The following is a 19,366-nucleotide window of genomic DNA, read 5'->3' as shown; positions in this document are numbered from 1 at the left end:
TTCGCAAATACGTTAATATACTAAACTTACCCATTCATTCATCCATCCATCCATTCATCCATCCATTCATCCATCCATTCATCCATCCATTCATCCATCCATCCATCCATCCATCCATCCATCCATCCATCCATCCATCCATCCATCCATCCATCCATCCATTCATCCATCCATCCATTCATCCATCCATCTATCTATGCAGGCAGCACGTCACGCAGCTCAGCGCACGGTATACGTACCTAGAGTAGGCACACGCCCTTATACATAAACGACAAGATACTTCTCACGGCTCAGGAAAAATGCGTGACCAGCCGTGCGTGTCTAGGTCTCCACATATATAATGCTTTACTACTTGCTTAGTACTAGATACACACTCAGCGCGCAGGTCTGTTTTATTTTTGGTGTTGTTGTTATTTCATCTTCTACCACTTTTACACCACACACCTACGCGCGATTCTCTAACCCCCTTTCTTATATCGTGTAGAGAGGGTGGGTGCCGAGGATTCTTAGCTTAAATAACATAAACACAGACGAATATATAAACAAATATAAGCGAGCAGGGAACGCAAACTAACTAAATAGAGAGATAGATAAATAAACGAATAAACGTACAAATATCAAAAAGTAAGTATCAGACACGCACGTACGCATATATCTAAGCAATGCATGCATACATTGCAGAAGAGTATGTGTAATAGTAGGCGTAAGTGCTTAAAGATGGTATTAAGTTAGGTGTATGTACTATGAAGATAAAGCCCCTCTGCTCATTAGGTACTCCGTCCATTCATCCATGCGTCCGTCCGTCCGTTCGTTCGAGTCATCCGTGGCAGTGGTTACCCATCCATGCATCCATACGTGCATGCTCCTACAGCCCAGCTGGTGCGGTAGCTTTCACCTAACCAAATCAAACCAATCAAAGCAAATAAAACCACATCAAGCCAAACCTCACTCCCACCCCCAGTCCAACCCAACCAGTCACTTATCAAGCCCAAACAAACACTCCCCCCACAAGCGCTCCCAGCAGCAAGACCCCCCACGCACCCACCCCACCAAACCCAGCAGCAGCAGCCAACCCCGCCGCACCACCCGTCTGCCCCGCACCGCCACCATTCCCGCCCTTATTTCCGCCCAAGCCCTGGTCAAAGCTGTTATCATTACCATCCAAGGACGTCGCGCCCGAGCCCGAGCCCGAGCCCGAGCCCGCAGCCGCGCTCGCGCTCGCCGCAGCGCCAGACCCCACGCTCTGGACAGTGCCGTCCTCGCCGCGGTTTCCCGCGCCCGACATGCCCGGCACCGTCTCGGGGCGCTTTGACGCCTTAGCCGTGGACGAGGACTTTGACGCGCCGGCCGACTTCGTCTTCGACGCGCTGTCATCATCATCATCGTCGTCGTTTTCGGGCTTAGTGCCCGTAGCGTAAAAGTTGCCTAGGATGACCTGGTCGTTGACGATGGCGACGGTGTCGTTGGTGCCCGCGGGATCGGTATAGACGTAGCTTTTCGAGCCTTTCTTCTGCGCGTCCGGCGGCGCGTCGTAGCATTCGACGCTGACGGAGCTGATCTCCGCGTAGTAGTAGCCGTTTTGCATGTACTGCGAGTTCCAGTCGACGAGGCCGCCAGCCCACTCGATGGTGCCTTCGCCGTTGGAGGGGAGACCGGCGGGCCAGAGCGAGAGCATGACGCGGGCGGGCGTTTGCGGGTAGTCGAAGCGGTTGACGGTGCTGTTCCAGGTGTCTTTGCGGTTGAGTGTGCGCAGCACTGTTCCGTCCACTGACCAGGTTAGCGTGTCTGGTTGCCAGTCGATCGTGTATTCGTGCTCGGTCGAGACGGTGTTGTCGTCGGGGACGCCGAGCGCTTTGCCGTTTGTGTCTGTTGTTGTGGTCAGGAACTGCTGTTTCTCTCTCTCTCTCTCTCTCTCTCTCTCTCTCCCCTATACCCGCATTTTTGCTGCTGCTGAGGTCAAGCTGTACTTACACACTGTCACTCCCTGCGAGTAGTAGTTGCTCTGCGCGTGCGCAATGTCTGTGCCAATCCACTCAAAGTCAATCTCGTCGCGCACATCGCTCATCATGATAAACGCCGTGACGACGCCCTTGCCCTGGCTGGTCCGCAGCTTCGCGCTGATCTTGCCATACCAGACATAATGCGTCGAAGCCAGCAACGTGCCCACCGTGCCCTCGGCCATCGTAAGCAGCAAGCCATCATTATAGCGCAGCGGATTGCCCGTCGCGACCCAGTTGGCCTTGCTCGCATCGCCAAGGTACTTGTCAATGCTCACGACGCCGTCCAGGCCATTGATATCGTAGTTCTTGCTGTTGCAGACGGGCACGGGCACGCACGAATCAAGCGTGTGACTGAAGAGCGGATCGCAGCCGCCGAGACAGTAAGCCCCGACTCCGCACTGGCCGTACTCTGTTTGATTCAAAACTCGTCGTTAGCCGTCATTTGCTGTCCTGATTGTTTTCTTCCATCTGGCCTTCGCGAACATGGCACCGCTCATGTCGTGCGACCGGGGTGTACGGATTTCTACGCACGGGAGCAGCACGGCGCGTCTGCGGGACATGGGCTGTCGGGGCCGCAGCTCGGGATGCTGCTGTCGGCGGCGACGCCGGCCGAGAACAGCAGCGCCGCTGCCAGCGCAGCAGATGCAGCAGCAGTAGCGGTGCGGACCATTGCTGCGAGAGACTGCCGGTGGAGGTACGAATCGAGACGTGTGCTACGATTGACGATGACGGCTCAACAGCAGACCGCTGGCGGCGGCCGTAGCACGGGCGAATAATGCGTCGTGACGCAGGGACAAGCCAGCAGACTGGGATGGAAAGAAAAAAGCCCGGGTGGCAAGGGTTCTTGCTGTGCGACCGACGAACAATGTCAATGAGAAAGAAATGTGAGCGAGCGTGCAAACAGATCTAAAACGATTGATGGAGGGAGCTCGAGAACGAAGGTAGCGGCAAACAGGGGAGAATGAAGAATTAATGAAAGAAACGACAGAAGAAAGGGCCTGTCGCAGGTGTCGTGAGCCGATGCAGGGGACAACCTGGGCGGACAACAACCCCACCAATGGCATCTGGGGAGGAATGTGGAGGATCTGACGCTTATCCGCTTTGACCACTAGCCGGCGGCTGTCTGGCTTGTTGTGGCGACGAAGTTGATGCCAGATGCATGGCGGCCGAATGTTTGGGTGTGATGGCCTTATCATGGAGCAGAGAGGTGTCGTGTGCCTCTCCGCAGTGTCGGCCATCCCACTCTGTTGTCGAGATGCACGCTGGACCCTTTCAAAGCCGCACAGCAGACGGACGCTCGACGCGCGCGTGACTTTGTTCCTCGGCACCTACCCACACCGACCTTTGGCACATCCACGTGCGCCAATACGATACAAGCCACGCCGCACCCAAAAGCCTTGTTTCTACACGTACAGAGACGTCCGCTACCTTGGTCGCCACGGTCGCCTCCACCTGTGCTCCTAATCGGGCAGGTCGCCGATCCGCTCGGATCGCCCTAGCCGGACCACCTCCTGCCCCTTGCCCCAACCCACTCCATGTCTATCCGTACAACGCCTTTTTTCCCACGCAAAACGCTAATCCAACTAGCAGCATCGACATATACCTACCGTCCGCGAGAACCTCGAACATACCAGACAGCCATGGCGTCGAGAAACGCTGAATCACGGCAAACACTCATGGCAGGCGGCGTTCCCGAATTCTCCCGCCATGGTAACGTTCCAGTGACCGCAAGGCTCAATGACCTCGTGCCCGAGATTCTGCTCCGGGCCGTTGCCCGCAGTCGTGGACCCAGAGCTCTTGGAGCTTGTGCGTCCATGGTACGGATTCGTGACGATGCTGCGATCGTCCGACGGTATCCGCTGCGCTCGATCTGCGTAGAACGATTCGAACGTCGGCGGTGCGCCATTCACGCTCTTCCATGCCCCATCATACCAGTGTGAATTCCAATCACGTTTCTGGCCGTTGTTCTTCTTCGTCCACTTTTTGTATGAAGCTTGAGTGATGGTGTTCCCGTCCGATTCGCTGTCAGCTGACACGAAGCGCTTGTATCTCTTCGATGGCCAAATCTTCCTCAGTGACTTCTTGGGAGAAGCACTGCTTTTGGCTTTCCACGTTTGTGGGCGCTCCGCTGGGGATCTAATAATCTGCTGCATGCTCTCCGACAACATTGCGGGATAAGCAGGATAATCAGTGGCGTTAGCATCAGACCTAGGCATGTTGAGTTTCCAACCTGGGTATATCATCTCAGCCGGCAACGGAGCGCGGTTAAAGTACGAATTCTCCCATGATTCGGCCGGAATTCCCATCGGAACGAATTCCTTGGCTTCAGCATTGAGCGCTACCTTGGCCGCGGCAGTAAGCGCTACTTTGGCCGGTAATGTAGCACTCCTCCTCCTCAACATCTTCAACAACTCTGGCGCTGAGCGAAAGACCTCTTTGTGTCCATGTCCCTTGTAGAGGATAGCAGGGTCTTGTGTAGAAGCAGGGGCGGCACTAATAGCGTAGTGGTTGCTCTCAATGAATGTATTTTGCGAACTAACGTGGTCGTTGCCATCACGGGCCTGCCGCTGTGTGCTCTGAGCTGATTCTGCTTGGTCGGATACCGCATCTATTTCCGGCTTCCTCGTGGTCAAAGAAGCCTCCAGCTCGTCAATGGCTGTACAAAATTCAGCTTCCGATTGCTGGCTTTTGTCTTGAAAATGAGTCTTCGATGTGCTTAATACAGATATATCATCATCATCAGTGTGGTCTTGGGGGTGCGGTCCAAATGCTTCGAATCGAATGCCAGTGATTTCTTCGTTCTTCATGGCTGTTTCCAAAGAATATGCAACATCGAGGAGCTTAGGAGGTTCATTGGTGTCTGTTCCCTCCGAGGTGACACTGTGGTCCACGCTATCCTCAACAAGCTCCACAACTTTTTGATGGATTTCATTGATTCCAGATTCAGGCTCTTCGACAGGCCCAGAAAGTGTGAGTTCTACCTGCAGAATTTCCGAAAGCTGTGTAGTTTTATCAGTGTGTCCGGTCTGGGTTCTTCCGCGACGGACCTTAAGAGCCAAGCGCGGAATGCGCGATGGAGAACCTAGGGCCGAAACTATGTCGCCGTGGTCGTCTGTATCAGAAGCAAAGCTGAGCGTCGAGATACTATGGGTTGGTGATGCATGCGCAGTATGGAAAACAGTACCCGTCGTGCTAATACTGCTTGCATGAGAATGCGACATCGTGGATGGTTGGAGTTTTGCCGGTTTGCCCTTGACAGATTTGGAAGGGTCGGATGAACTCTTGACTGGCGAAGTCGACGAGCTTCTGACTTTGGCCTCACGCTCAGCAGCACGCCGCGCCGTTGCGAACATAAATGGCTTTGCAATTGTCTTTGTTGGGGATGTTGCTCGCTCATGAGATGTTGCTTCTGGTGTTCGGAGCGTACCCATCGATTTCTTCGGATGAAGAGAAGAGTATTGTGGGTGTCCGCCTGAAGTATCCTGAAGCCATTCGGTCGGTAAAGTCTTCCGCGGGCTATGCGGCGCAGGATCTGGATCTTTGGTAATAGGTGGGATGATAATGTCCTTCACCATCTTCGCGGCTTCATCAAACGGGGGTTGGGTGTACTGTGGGCTACGCTCAGCAGATGGGTTGCTCGGATCGAATGTTATGTCGCTGGGGAAGGATGTCAAGGATGTTGAGACTGATGTCGAGACGGTGCCAGCGTCTGATTCAGCTGTAGGTCCCGAATACGAGCTAGGGCTTGACCTATCAATCAGTTAACAGCCGTATCTATGAACGCTAGGAGCGAAGCAAGAAACATGACTTACTCGTTGGATGTAGTTAGACTCACGACCTGTGCCCAAGACGTTGATCGCCCTGATTTGCCACTGCTCACCGCTGAGGGAGGAGCAGTTGTGGTTGTCTTCGAGGAGAGTGTGGGAAATGCTTGGGGAGAGGCAAGATCGAAGGTCGGCTCACTGCTCCTACGCTGTTGGGGAAGGTTCGTGGTAATGGCCAGAGGAGCTCTTGGTCCCGTGCGATCTTGCTGTTTCACGCCTTCCGTTGTGGTCTTTTTGGGCAGCGCGAAGGTGCGAGTAGTCTCCGGAGATCTGGTCTTAAGGATGTCTGCATAACTGAAGGGCGATTTTGGAGTGTTCTTTGGTCCAAGGCCAGGCGCCGATTTCTCGATAAACGGATCCTGTTCGCTTTGTTGGAAGCGGGCTGCTAGTCTCGCGGCTGGGCTCAAAGTAGAAGGCGTAGATTGCACATTCTCACCCGGAGCAACACTCTGTATCCGAAAGTTATTATCCTTCATCATGCCGACGTCTTCCTCTGTCACGCTCGACTGCTGTTGAAACGCGTCGTCTTGAGATTCGAAGTGATCTGACGCATCTTGACCTGGCGCATCATGACCCGACCCTTCACTTATGACATGCTGCTGCAAAGTATTAGCGGGTTGCGAAGCTCCCTGTACTCTGGTGTCGCATTCGCTCGCGCCACCAGGTTCGTTATCGGTCGGCCTGCCCCAGTGCTGCTGCTGTCCGTCGTCGTGCGTTTGCACCCTGTCGGCGTGAGACAAACGACCAGCTTTCGCAACGGCAGCCGAACAGTATTCGAGCAGAGTGAGTTCCGCATGGTCACAGTAGGAATAGTACACATAACTGTATTGACACATTGTCAATGCTGAGGGAGCGATGTCAGAATGTGTGGCGCATTTGGTTGTCGGCGGGTGTGGTGGGTTTGGTGTTTGGTGAGGGCGCGGAAAAGGAAAGCGCGAGCAAGCTCATACCGGGAAATTTGTCTGCAGGCGGCCGGCCGTCCCCATGGATGTTAGAGCTCAGGGTGGCGGGCAAGGGAAATGAAACTGTAGCTCCCGATCACTAACACGATAAAAGCCGACGACAAAACCCCAAGGTAATCTTCCTTCACACCCTCTCCACTCCCCTTCAAAGCATAAAGTTAAAGAGAAACTGCCGCGGTGAAATAAAACGAACGATATACTCCAGCCAGCCATATGGACATTTTACAGCAAAGACGTTCTAGAAACGACACTGTCTATCAAACCTCACTTGTTTGGCCTTCAATTTCTTGCTTGTCATCACACGTTTCCACCAGCGCGGTAGGCTCAGGTTCACCAATAGAAATCCCTTTTGCCTCCCATTTGAGCCGACCGACATCAAGCGACTCTATGGTTATAATTCCTTGGATTGGACTGTACCGGCTGGTGCGTAATTGTAAGTTCGTTGCTTGCTTCCTAAAATTTGCGCTTTTTCTTCGTAACCTGAGACTTCGCCGCCAATTCTCGCTTCAGCTCTTCACGTTTCCGATTTGCGCGCTGTTCTTCGGATTCTGGTGGCAGGTTCGATGGCTGACCGGTCTCTCGCTTGCCATCGCCCTTGGCATCCGGCGACTGAGGCTTACTTGTCCCAAAACCCGTGGACTCTCGGGATTGAGCCAATTCGGGAGTCTCAGACGGTTGTGCCCTTCTTCCACCAATTTTACCAATCCTGCCGCGAGCAGGCTGCAATTGTGGAGCAGGCTCCGGTGTAGGTTCGGGCATGGGCGTAGAAGATATGCTCTGACCTGTGCTGTCTCCTGCTCCTCTGCCACCACCAATCATACCGAGCTTCCGTCTGCGCGGTGGCGTTCTCGTATCCACATCTACCTCGCTCACACTCGGTGCGGGTGGAGAACTTGGAGGCACCGCATAGTCTAGATCATCTTCTGTTTCAGCGTCAGATGGGGCAACATCAGCTCGCGGGATTGAAGCCCTTTGTCCCAATGACGATTCATCCGGGGATCTGGTTGTTCCTCTATCCGCGATGTCATCCCTGCGAGCCCTTGAAGGAGCTCCTGAAGCTCTTGTAAAAGAGCCACTGCGTGGCACAGATGATGATCTCTCTATTGGTCGCGACACCGGGGATGATGCTAGTTGTACACTGGACGGTGGTACGGCAAGGTCGTCGTCATCCGTAGTCTCATCATCGTCATATACATTTCTGTTCGTATTTGGCGGAGTGGGCGACTTCGTAGAGCTTCGGCCGAGGCCTGGCTTTCTTTTTTTCAGGTGAGGCGGTGTCTCTTGGCGCTGTTTTCTGTATCAGAATAAATAGTGTACGAACCATATGCGACACATACCTCGAAGCTGTCATCCACATCCAGAACTTCTTGCGCTTGGGCTTTCGTATCAACATCAGTGCCAGCATCAGTAGTCGATTGCTCATCAATGCGATCGAAATCAATATCCTCGGCGTTGAGTGGCAAATTTGACCACCAGTCGGCCTTTGCACCATCAATCCTGCTCTCATCCTGCAGGGCTACAGGTTGATTGAAAACTTCAGCCACCATTTTATCCATGGATACACTTCCTGTGGGAGTAACCTCGTGGCTCTGGTGCCACTTTTGGGTATCAAATGCTCCTAACCCATGAATCTGCCGTGCTGCCTGTTCCCTTTGAGATGCTTTTCTTGAGGTCTTGGTTTGTGACATGCCGGGGAAAACGCTCGATATACCCATACCGGAATTTTCCAGCTTGTCAAGCAACTTCGATATAATGTGGTCTTTGGCGTTGAGTTGCCCAATAAGCTCCGCTACCTGAGATTTTTGTGCGTGTGCTATACGTAAAAGAGGAAAAACCAGTTGGCCACGAAGAGAGTCCGCATCCTGGAGTTTTAAGTTGACGTTCCATTCTAGAGTGCCAAGCGGGGCTGGAAGCGGAGATTTGAGATGCAACCTTAAGCTGTTTTCATCCGCTTCTCTTAAAAGAAGACGTTGTGTCTGTTTCTCTCCTTGAACAGCGCCTTTCAGCTTATCCAGCAAAATCTTTAGCTGAACTGCATCTTCGCTCGGATCGATAGTAGTATCCTCATTAAGTGCTCTCCGGATGATCGATCGTCTGTCCAAGGCCTCTTCCCATACGCGACTGAAATCTGTCAAGCAGATTGAGTAGCTATTTGAAGAGACAGTGGCCTTCACAAGCAGTGGCGGATACCCTTTTGGCAGGTTTGCAGCCTGCAACGGCTGCCATGTTGCGTCCATGAAGCCGGCGATGATGTTGAGGGTGATGTTGAAGTTCGTGAGGCGGGCGCTAGCTGATCGCCGCCTTGCCCTGTGACGTCCACCTCTCGGCTCGGCAAGACCCGCGCACGCCGCGTCTCGCACTCGACTTCCTTCCGTGAAAACCCATTGTGCCAACAACGAACAATCATGGACAGCTGGAATTCGCCATGACACGTCCAAATGGGTCGCGCTCTTAACAGGATGCCACCCTCTACGATACCAAGCAAGCGCTCGGTCGACATGCAAGAGGAGGTCTGGGTCGCGGACGAGGATCACATTGCCTTGCGGTAGACAAGGAAAAAGAAGCTAGTCGTGTAAAGAAAGGCACGCAAGACCTCACGCCAGGCTTTCTGTTATCTTACGCGTTATCGATGCCACGTAAGGCGCATTCAACGACGGAGAGGACGACAACGAGCTTAACAGCGTGGACCCAGAGTCTCTAAGCGACTCTCGGTTGGCGGAATTGAAGAAAGACACCGATACATACCTCAATTAAAACGGATAGAAAGGACAGGAAGTTTTGGAATACACGACCCCGTGCGCAAGCCTCGTTATTTCAACCACAGTGGAAGTGCACTATGATCATGACAATTCCCGCCCAAGGTAGTTCAAGTCTACAAGTTTAGAAGTTACTATCGAACCTCGACAAATCCAAGTCCCTAACCTATCGCATCGAGAAAGAGAACGGACGCAAGCGCGGGCAGTCCTGCAGTCCTTTGCGCCAGCCGGAGAGGACACATGCCTTATTCGGTTCATCCCCGGCCCTCCGAAGTCATTGCTTTCCGGATTGACGACGAGGTACGTTCCAACACAGCCTCGTAGCTGAAGTCAAAGTTGACGTTGTATGCAGGAGTGGGATTACAGTGCCAAGCATGAGCGTGGCTTCAAGGCAGTGACGAGGTAATTCGACGATTTTAGTTACGGAAAGCGGACCAATGTCTGCATTTGTCAAAAATCCCGCTGTGGTGTCATCGCGCTAAATCGTCATTGTACTCTTCAGCTTTACTCCAGTTCAAGAGGTGAGCTTCCACCTGACGAGGTCACGTCGTGCAGTGATCGGGGGCTAACGCACCTTAGATATATTACAGAAAACGAGTGGGTGGCTGTTTCATCTGAGCCCGTTGTTTCCGTGTTGGGAGGACGAACACCACGCCTACTATTTCCGCTTCGATGCAACGCGCGTCAATACGACCTTCATATTTGGCTGTTTTTTTCTTGGTACGGCATATCCTGACAGTACCTGGATAATCCACGGACCTGCAAGCAATTTCCGGTTCTGCATTCTACAATGACGCGATACCGCAATCATACGTATCTCCTGGAACTCTTAGGCACATAGCTGATTGCAGGATATAGGCGATGCCATGCCCCAAGAACGTTGCTTCCTGTTTTCACTTCCGTGCAGGTCGAGCAAAGCTCAGCCTGGCAAACGTACAGCAAAAGAGGCTCAAACAAATGAGGCTGCGCTTGGTAGCCGCTTCAGCCCAGTTTGTGCACCTCCCAAATAAAGTTGCGACTGTGGCAATGACGGCGGCATTTGGGCCTGAAACGCCGTCAGCTCCGCGTCAAACGATGCCCACGTTGGTTCACGAGGCAGCCGTTGAGCACGTGTCGCAATGTGAGAACCAACCACAATGATTCTTCGGGGCATGCGGGGATGTAACGATGGTGCCGACAACTTCTTCTATGGTTTTCCAGATCCGTACTACGGCCATCACAAATCCTTGGTCCTAGCCGAACAGATCTGCGGCAGCGCACGACTTGCGCCTCACATGTCCCTTCTAGAATTCTGGCAGCCGGCAGGCCCAAGCGCGTCTGATCGGCATGCCGCTCCGCGTCTGAGTGCTGGCGGGCTTTGGCCGCTTTGCTGGTGAGGCGGCGGCCTGCAGGGCTTGGCATGGATGGGAGGGCCGTCCCAGAGCACTGGTGCGACCACAGCGATTGACAAAGGCCTCAGCCAACTATCCTTGCCGGCCTACACCTGCCACGGTCCTCCTGCAAGGCTCCATTTGATTGCGACCCAGGGCTCACAACGAAGGATTGTTTCCCGGGAGTTTTTGTTTGCTCCCTCAATCCCTGCATAAGACATGCCATGTGTTGGCATCCGCGTCGGATGATACTCACCGTCAGAGGCTGTCTGGTTAGACGGACATGCGTTCCATAGAAATGTCTCACTGCCACTTTTGATGTTCTAAAATCCTTCAAGCTTCCGCCTCTACGCCCAGTGTGACCCATAACGCTGGCAGTGCTTCCCGTCAACATTTACCGCACTCCGCCTCCTTCGAGCTCAAAATACACGCAGACAGCATGACAATTACAGAGTCATCCCATCGCATCCGACCAGAAGATCTTCCCGTTCCTTTTAGACGTGATACACCACCCAGGAGTTCTTTCCTTTTCCACGTTCCTCGTCAGACTCAAACCACAACATCCATCATGGCTTTGTCTTCATCCGCTGTGACGACCTCAGCAGCAGGCTTCCCGCTTCAAGCACCAGACTACGACGAAATGGAATGTCTCTCCGAAACATCTCGGTGGCCGGCATCGCAGGGCGGCCAGAGCCCTTACGACTTTGAAGACCAGCCCCACGAGTGCTCCAACTATCAAGTTTATTCCTCGTATCAACCCAACCCGCAACCAATGTTCAACTATGGATCACAGCTTCGTGGACCGGATCAACAGCAATTGACGGGTGGCTACCATTTCCCTCAATACACCTACAACACGGATCCCAACTGCCCACGGAGCTGTTATTCTGGAATTGATCCCGCGGCCTACCAGATGTCAATGTCAAAGCAGCAAGACTTGTGTCCTCCGAACCACTGCTTCGCGGAAGGCATGGAAGATGTCAGCTACTCCCACGGAATAGGACTCCCTCATGGGCACAGCCTCATGCATGATGGCTACCACCCAATGCACCATAGCCCATTCTCTGATCCAATGGACCATTCAGTCAAGTTGGAATATCTCCAACCACTTGATGAGGAGCGGTCTGCCAGTGAGCCCATCCAAGACGAAGTTAATCCCGAAAAAGAGCCCCCGTATGCGAAGCTTATCTACAAAGCGCTCATGCAATCTCCTGGGTACACCATGGTTCTGAAGGACATCTACGCCTGGTTCAAGGAGAACACGGACAAGGCCACAGACAAGGAGACCAAAGGGTGGCAGAACAGCATCCGGCACAATCTATCCATGAATGGGGTAAGGCCATTGCTCTCACTCCAGCGGAGAATATATCCACTAACATGCATTAGGCCTTCAAGAAAGTTGAACAACCAGCTGGGGAGGACTCAAAGAAAGGCAACATGTGGATGCTGACCGACGAGGCCATACGCGAAGGAGTGAAGAGCACGACGCGATATCGAACCAAGAACACCAAGCCGCGCAGCACCAAGGCCATGCAAGCACCGAGCGCCAAAGGCGGCCACACTGCCCGCAAAGTGGCTCGACAGCGCCGACCCGAGCGCGGGATATTCGACAGCGGTCTGACGCCAGACATCTGCCTACCACTGGGCGATGCATACGACCCAGCGGAGATCGACTACAGCGCAGGGCTCACAGACGACATCAAAGCGGAGGGGCTGCTGCAGCCGCAGGGGCTCCTGCACGACTACCCCTACCGCTTCGAAGCCGGGCCCTGCAGATTCTTTGGCAGGGGGCGTTTGCCAGCCGCGCCGACGTCTGCTGGAATCATCACGCCGTATCCGCCGCCGCATGCACACTCGTCGCCCGAGTCGGACGAGCAGTACTACGTGGACAATTACAGCGCTCCGCCTGTCAACAACCCCTTCTCCACCAGCCCGGAATCAGACGATGGGCCCACGACGCCGCCGAGCTCGGATTTCGACAGGGTTTCCATCCATGATCAGGACATGGACATGCATGGCTTTGTGGCTGGTCCATTCTTTGAAGCCAACTCTACCATGTAGCCTGTAGATGAGTTAGTTCTGCATGTGTTTTTCTTTCTTATTTGCCGTCTTTTATGTTTCCCAAATCTATTTTTCCCTTTGTATCTTCACGTGTTTACCCCTACTAGTCATCTTTTCGGCTCTTTGCGCTTCAGGCGCTGAGGATACCCCTGTGTTGATGTCGTTCCGCTTTGAGGCTGGTAGATAGCCTTTTGGGGATTATTTCGAATCCTGTCCGCTCTTTGCAGTTCCTGGTGCCGTTCTTCGTACAGTTCCCGGACGTGGATATGCATAGCTGTTTCCATGAGGCAAGCAAGAGTGGTTGTTTAACGGGGGACGGACAAGGATATTGATTGTCTATGTACGTTCCTCGCTTGGAGAGTTGTTCTAATAAAGTCGGTAGCTTACAAGATGCACGTTTGATTCTTCTCATCATGGTGTACACGACATATGACGATTTGGGGGAGAAAGGGAGGTATGGGCATACCTCCGCCAGTGTCGCACCATAACGGTGCATGTATGTGGGGAGCATCTGCAGTAGCATGACAGGGCGGCGATGAAGACTGACGTCTAGCTTGGCCTAAACGCAGGCCGCAGGATCTTGTGCAGCAAGGACGGCGCAGGTCGGACCGCCCAAATTATTCACGGGCCGTGCAGAGCAGACCGCATACAGGGGCGCAGACCGCCTCCCCGCTTCTGCACGTTGCGTAGCTAGTGAAGACACGCGTGATCTGTGGATCAGATTGCCAGCGCGGTGCAGGACGCACTTAGCCACTTGTGGCTCTCGTCTGGATGCGTGAATCTCTCCCATTCCTTTCACTTCCTCTTACACCACGTCACGATCGCGCCCGCGCCCCCATCGTACCATCATCCCTGCTCGTGCCCGTCCATGTGCGCCCTGAGCTTCCGCGCCCTGGCACGGCATTCTTCTGGCTCGGCAGTGCGGGGGAGGGCGGCCAGGGGGGGGGGGGGGGGACGGGAGGGCAATTGAGGCTCGAAGCAGCAGCAGCAGCAGCACTGCAGAACACCCACAGATGAGACAGCATCCGCAGCGCCAAAACCGCGCACAGAGAGCGGTGCGGAGCGGAAAAGCCGAAGCCGACGACGCAGCCCAGGCTGCAGCCACGGCAGCGGCCGCGCGCCCGCCTCTTCTGCGGCACGCGCGGGTGTGCGTCCTGCTTACTTATGCGCCCGCTCGTCGTGGCTGAGTCCTGTTCTGCGGTAAATATAGCCCCCGCTTGTGCTCTGCTGTGCTGCAGCCACTACCGCGGCCTGTTTCGTGCCCTGCTGCTGCTGCTGCGGCGCGTCGCGCTGAGGCTTGGACGTACGTACGGTTCGGGACGGCAGGTTAGCGTAGCCGTTGGATATGTATATGGGGGATGGGAAACGAGCCTTGAGTGCAGTTATGCTAACTGCTCCTGCTTTGTTAACGTACATATGTTCAATCCTGGTCGAACAGGGTTACAGGGGAGCGGAGTTCACTCCTATGCATTGTGGGACAGCAGCGCGACGTTCTGGGTTTGTTGCTCTAGGCGCTGTCGGTACCTTGTTCGTGCGTTTTGTCCATAGGAGCTTAATAATCCTTCATGCCCATATGGGAGGCGTTCAGCCGGGCAAGAGGCCTCTGGGTGGTGGAAGTCGCACAATGATGAAGTCTACTGGCATTCGGTAAAGCTTGTTAGAGCTGTGAGGATAAAGTTTATCTTGCGGCTGTGAAGATTAACTTTGTGATCTTGTGAGTGATTTACCTTGTTAGACTGTTTCATGGAACCCCCGTAGTGCATTTGATTCGACCAGATTTGGACTCGGCTTTAACCGGATTACTCTCTTCCTGCTGATTCGGCTATGTCGTGTCTGACAGACTCCATTATTTCGATTGCCGGCGTGGAGCTTTGACAAAGACCGTTCCTGTGGTACAAAACCTGGTCATGACCATAGAGCTGATGTCTTCGGAGGCCTGCGCCAGCCAATGAGCACCTTAAACCGTACTTGCATTGGGGGTTTGGCTGTGCATGGAGTGTACAGTACGATGAGTCGCTGCTCGTACTGGTTATGTACTACGTACAGATCCTACTAGGCAAGGGACGTAGATCCTCCCGTTTGCGGTGGGGCTTTCGCGCAGGGCTAGACCATCAAAGCTACATGTGCGCATGCTGCAGTCGCTCGTAAGCGATAACTAGTCTGGAGACAACCGTGTCCTAACCGATTATCTTGGTGGCTGTTGCTTCCTACACCACATTCTTTAGTTCGGTTGCTAGCATGAATGCTCTCGACATGGATAAAGATATCTCCAGATCGCTTTCTTGGGCTACCATTGAACTGTACCACGTTGGCCGCTTTTTTCTTTTCTTGATTCACCGATACCGTTTTCCAGTATATCGTGTTTTTGGCTCCCCTCGAGGTCCAGATGTTTTGAAGTGCTAGCGACCAGAAGTAGCAGAAGAAAAAACATACACTGCACAGCTTACTATGTCGCCGTTTTTCTGCTTTTCATCCTCTTGGAGTCTTGTATCCTCGACGCACTGACACTTGGACGTAAAAAATGATATATTGCGAGCGGAAGCAATCTTGTTGAAGGATCGATGACAGCGTGTGCAGAATGGAAGCACACCTGCATGCAGCTAGACAGAATCGTTGCAGGCGATAACGATGCCGTCCAATATGGTCAATGGGAACAAAGCGATGTGGTATGCCCTGGAAAAGGACAACACCGAAATACGTAGGTTGTGCGGTTTGACAGCTTCAAGGATAAGAAGTGAGGCAAGAAGAAATGCAGGGAAAACGAATCTCGCAAATCTCGAGATTCTGGTTTTCGATAAATGAGCGACGATTATTTCTGCACCTAAGCGCTGTCAACGAATGGGAAAGACAGGGGCCTACTTTTGAACCCGCACATACGAAAGCTCCTCAGCAGAATTTCGAAGCCCCCTATGTGGGAACGACCCAAAGCGTGAAGGCCTCGACGGCAAGACCTGGCTCACGGAACGTCGTCGTTACACAAAGGGTGATACGCGATTTCCTATCGAGTTACGCGCGCAGCTCGGCGGCCAGCGCTTCAAGAATCTGCCAGCCAGTGCTCATCTTAGCAGAATCGGCAGCGGTAATGACATATTTCACCCGAGTCTTTGGTAGCGACCTGTACACACTTGCAGTGTTGCACACAAGACGTCGAGGCCCGCGCTTGCGCCGCCAGCAGGCCCGCACAGATGCTTATGTTGACGACGACGTATGGTGGCAAGAGAAGCGGACATGCAGGGCGCGCGATGCCGTGCAGCGCAGGCTCAACGAGCTTCGAAGCGCTGGAGCCGTGAATCTTTCCGGCCTCATCATCGGCTTTCTCATCTTATGGAGGTTGAGCTCGGTCTCGTACCACGCCATAGAGTGGAGATTTCGTCCGTGTCGTCCCGGTCCGCAGGTACAGGAGAGATGTCGGTTAGCAACTACACCGCCTGTGTTTTTATGGCGGTCAGCCTGCCAGCGCGCTTCTGGTGAACGTCGTGCATTCGAATGAAGTGGAGCGAGGTCAGGGTTAGAGGCCAAAGCTCGCGGACAGACGAAGAGGTCCTCGTTCGGCTACCTGCGGGAGTCTCGCTTCTATCCGTACCTGCAGGGATTCTTTTGTGATGATTACGTGCTCTCCGCCAGCCAGAAAGCCGTTGTTCAGGAGGAAAGTTATACGCGAGTCAAAACTCAACTTTATCCATGTTAAGCTCCTAAAATTTTGAAGTAAGTATCTCGCGCTTGCATGTGCGTACCTTTGTTCCTGACCCAGGCCCCCAATGTTTCGGATCATCATCCTGATCATCCCGCCAATAACCCAAAAGGTTTCGAATCGCCGTTCTTGATCCACCTACGGATTGCCGACAACTCTCGCAGTTTCGAACTCCGACGCCGTCGCTTCTACACTCCTCATAGAACTTCTTGGCCGCTGAAAACCTGGGGTAAACAATAGCGGAGGCACAAAGTCCACCAATAACCGAGCAATCTTGTCTCCAAGCGAGCTTGGAAAGCGGAGAGAGAACGCCACTGCGGAGAGAAAACACCGGCCGCCATGCTGCTTGCGGCTAGTCGGCACGCATGAAATGCCATCTCCCATCATCTACAGCCCACAAAATCCGGGGAAATCGGACGGTTAAACCGGTCTGGGATAAATGATCGGGCGAGCGACTCCTGAAGATACATGTATATAAAGGATAAGCTTCCCCTGGCGCAGTTAGGTGACTGTGCGGTTTGATTGCGAAGCTTGTCTTGTCCAGCATGTTGTTCACTGGAGCTGCTTTTCTGCTTTTGAATGCTGCGGCATCTGTCGCTGCCCACGCGCAGCGACCTAACCACGCAATTGCGCCCCACCACCCGTGGAAGCAATTGCCTTCTTCTCCGGCTAGAAACCAGACTTGCGTCGTTGAAGCTTCTGGTGATGGCAGCGATGATTCTGACAGCGCCTTGAGCGCTATCAATAAGTGCAACAACGGTGGTACCGTCGTCTTTTCTGCCGACACGAACTACACCATTGGCACCGCGCTGGACCTTACCTTCTTGAAGCACATCGACATTGGTGAGTCCTCATTTGCTTAATATCCAGCTCAATGCTGACGCATTCCCAGTCATCGAGGGCACTGTCCAGTTCTCAAACGACACGGATTACTGGCGGGCGCATTCGTTCAACCAGACCTTCCAGAACTCGACGACCTTCTTCCAGCTGGGAGGCGAGGACGTCAACGTCTACGGCGGTGGTACCATCGACGGCAATGGCCAAGTGTGGTACGACTTGTATGCCGAGGACATCTACATCCTGCGGCCCATCTTGTTCGGCACCATTGGCCTGAAGGGAGGCTCCATTTCCGACCTCAAGCTCCGCTACAGCCCGCAGTGGTACAACCTCGTCGTCAACAGCTCCGATGTCGTCTTCACCAACATCGACATTGCTGGTGACAGCAATAACGACAACCCCGCCAAGAACACTGATGGCTGGGATACATACCGCAGCGACAACATCATCATCCAGAACAGCCACATCGACAACGGCGACGACTGCGTCTCGTTCAAGCCCAACAGCACGAACATCGTTGTCCAGAACCTCTGGTGCAACGGCAGCCACGGTATCAGTGTCGGCTCCCTGGGCCAGTACGTCGGTGAGACGGACATTGTCGAGGACGTCTATGTGAGTATCCCTTCCACAGTATGCGTACGTCACCGGGTGACACGCTGACATGTATCCCCTGCAGGTCTACAACGTCAGCATGAGCAACGCCTCGGACGGTGCGCGCATCAAGGTCTGGCCTGGCATCAGCTCTGCCCTGTCCGGCGACCTGCAGGGTGGCGGAGGCCTGGGACGCGTCAACAACATCACCTACGACACAATGGTGCTCGACAACGTTGACTACGCTGTCGAGATCACGCAGTGCTACGGCCAGAAGAACCTGACGCTGTGCAACGAGCACCCGTCCAACATGACCATCTCCAACATCCTGGTCAAGAACTTCAGCGGTCAAACTAGCGACAAGCACGATCCCCTGGTGGGAACCCTTGTCTGCTCTAGCCCAGATGTTTGCAGCAACATTACCTTGACGGATATCGAGGTCACCAGCCCTTCTGGAAAGGCTGAGTATGAATGTACCAACGTCGACGAGTCGACTCTGGATATCGAATGCCAGTCCAGCTCTTGAGATGTACACAGATAGATAAAGTTAATGAACTGTTGAAAAGGTTCCATGACCAACGTGATCGCTGCTGCTTCGACTTGTACAACTGGACGGGAGATGTGTTGATTCATGTCGTGAAGAATCAACAGAAGTGAGCACCTGTGACTGAAACATCCGCTAAGATGCTGTGTTCCCGGGCTGCGGTGTAGGTGTTCGTAGACGATTGTTACGTGGGACAAGGGGCCGTAGAAAAGCCACCATTGGTAACTTGAGTACTGGCGAATCCAAGTGCTCACGATTTTGCTGCTAAGTTAGACATTGGAACAGAGGCTGAAAATGGCGCGACATGTTTGCTGCTCAAAAGGTGTTCCACCCGATTTGCGTTCCCAGGAGGCCACTCAGCCTGCGCAGCTTTTCAAAAATAGAATTGTTCATATGCGACGCGTGTACTGTACCTCTTCAGCCACATAACTCGTGCGTGACAGCATTTAGCTACCACCAGAGTGGACTGAGAAGCCTTAATCCGCCACCAATCAGAACATCGAAAAGTATTATCCTGCAACACATCATGCATGTGGAAAAGCGCAAGCGGCCGGAAATTGTAGCGTGAGGAATCTTTGAATTGTGTGGTTGTCGCTGCCGGATGTCTACGATCGTCAATCGTCAAAGAATCGATTGCGACCTGCTTAACTACAGCGCAATATCGAAACCCGCTTGCAGCCCCCGTTTTTAGCACCGAAACCGAAAAGCATTGCCTGCGCGGAGAGAGAAT

At 53.5% G+C, this 19,366-nt stretch overlaps 6 protein-coding genes across 6 annotated transcripts; 3 read left to right on the top strand and 3 right to left on the bottom strand.

Moving 5' to 3' along the window:
• Window positions 1–786: 786 nt before the first annotated feature.
• Window positions 787–3,048, bottom strand: K452DRAFT_290948 (glycoside hydrolase family 16 protein). The gene is made up of 3 exons (XM_033541082.1): window positions 2,532–3,048; window positions 1,972–2,409; window positions 787–1,866 (listed from the first exon to the last, which is right to left on the bottom strand). The coding sequence occupies exons 1-3, from the start codon at window positions 2,668–2,670 to the stop codon at window positions 983–985; spliced, it is 1,461 nt and encodes a 486-aa protein (XP_033394074.1). The 5' UTR covers window positions 2,671–3,048; the 3' UTR covers window positions 787–982.
• Window positions 3,049–3,661: 613 nt separating this feature from the next.
• On the bottom strand, window positions 3,662–6,660 carry K452DRAFT_321309 (uncharacterized protein; the record flags this gene model as incomplete). Its single annotated transcript, XM_033544385.1, has 3 exons — window positions 3,662–4,999; window positions 5,048–5,750; window positions 5,813–6,660. The coding sequence occupies 3 exons, from the start codon at window positions 6,658–6,660 to the stop codon at window positions 3,662–3,664; spliced, it is 2,889 nt and encodes a 962-aa protein (XP_033394073.1).
• A 172-nt stretch (window positions 6,661–6,832) lies between these two features.
• K452DRAFT_361417 (uncharacterized protein) lies at window positions 6,833–9,039 on the bottom strand. The gene is made up of 2 exons (XM_033546422.1): window positions 8,124–9,039; window positions 6,833–8,073 (listed from the first exon to the last, which is right to left on the bottom strand). The coding sequence occupies exons 1-2, from the start codon at window positions 9,021–9,023 to the stop codon at window positions 7,240–7,242; spliced, it is 1,734 nt and encodes a 577-aa protein (XP_033394072.1). The 5' UTR covers window positions 9,024–9,039; the 3' UTR covers window positions 6,833–7,239.
• A 2,945-nt stretch (window positions 9,040–11,984) lies between these two features.
• K452DRAFT_277471 (uncharacterized protein) lies at window positions 11,985–12,481 on the top strand (the record flags this gene model as incomplete). Its single annotated transcript, XM_033539325.1, has 2 exons — window positions 11,985–12,245; window positions 12,299–12,481. Coding segments are annotated over 2 exons (444 nt in total), but the record flags the coding sequence as incomplete, so codon positions are not given.
• A 1,139-nt stretch (window positions 12,482–13,620) lies between these two features.
• On the top strand, window positions 13,621–14,061 carry K452DRAFT_92578 (uncharacterized protein). Its single transcript, XM_033547322.1, has one exon. The coding sequence runs from the start codon at window positions 13,745–13,747 to the stop codon at window positions 13,988–13,990; it is 246 nt and encodes an 81-aa protein (XP_033394070.1). The 5' UTR covers window positions 13,621–13,744; the 3' UTR covers window positions 13,991–14,061.
• A 3,126-nt stretch (window positions 14,062–17,187) lies between these two features.
• Window positions 17,188–18,603, top strand: K452DRAFT_256570 (glycoside hydrolase family 28 protein; the record flags this gene model as incomplete). The annotated part of the gene is made up of 3 exons (XM_033538405.1): window positions 17,188–17,507; window positions 17,557–18,113; window positions 18,178–18,603. Coding segments are annotated over exons 1-3 (1,281 nt in total), but the record flags the coding sequence as incomplete, so codon positions are not given.
• Between the last annotated feature and the right edge of the window lie 763 nt (window positions 18,604–19,366).

The sequence above is a fragment of the Aplosporella prunicola genome (genome assembly GCF_010093885.1).
Source record: "Aplosporella prunicola CBS 121167 unplaced genomic scaffold K452scaffold_24, whole genome shotgun sequence".
Taxonomy (NCBI): Eukaryota; Fungi; Ascomycota; class Dothideomycetes; order Botryosphaeriales; family Aplosporellaceae; genus Aplosporella; species Aplosporella prunicola.
The sequence above is the reverse complement of the archived record's forward strand: the minus strand, read 5'-3'. Positions and strand labels throughout refer to the sequence as shown.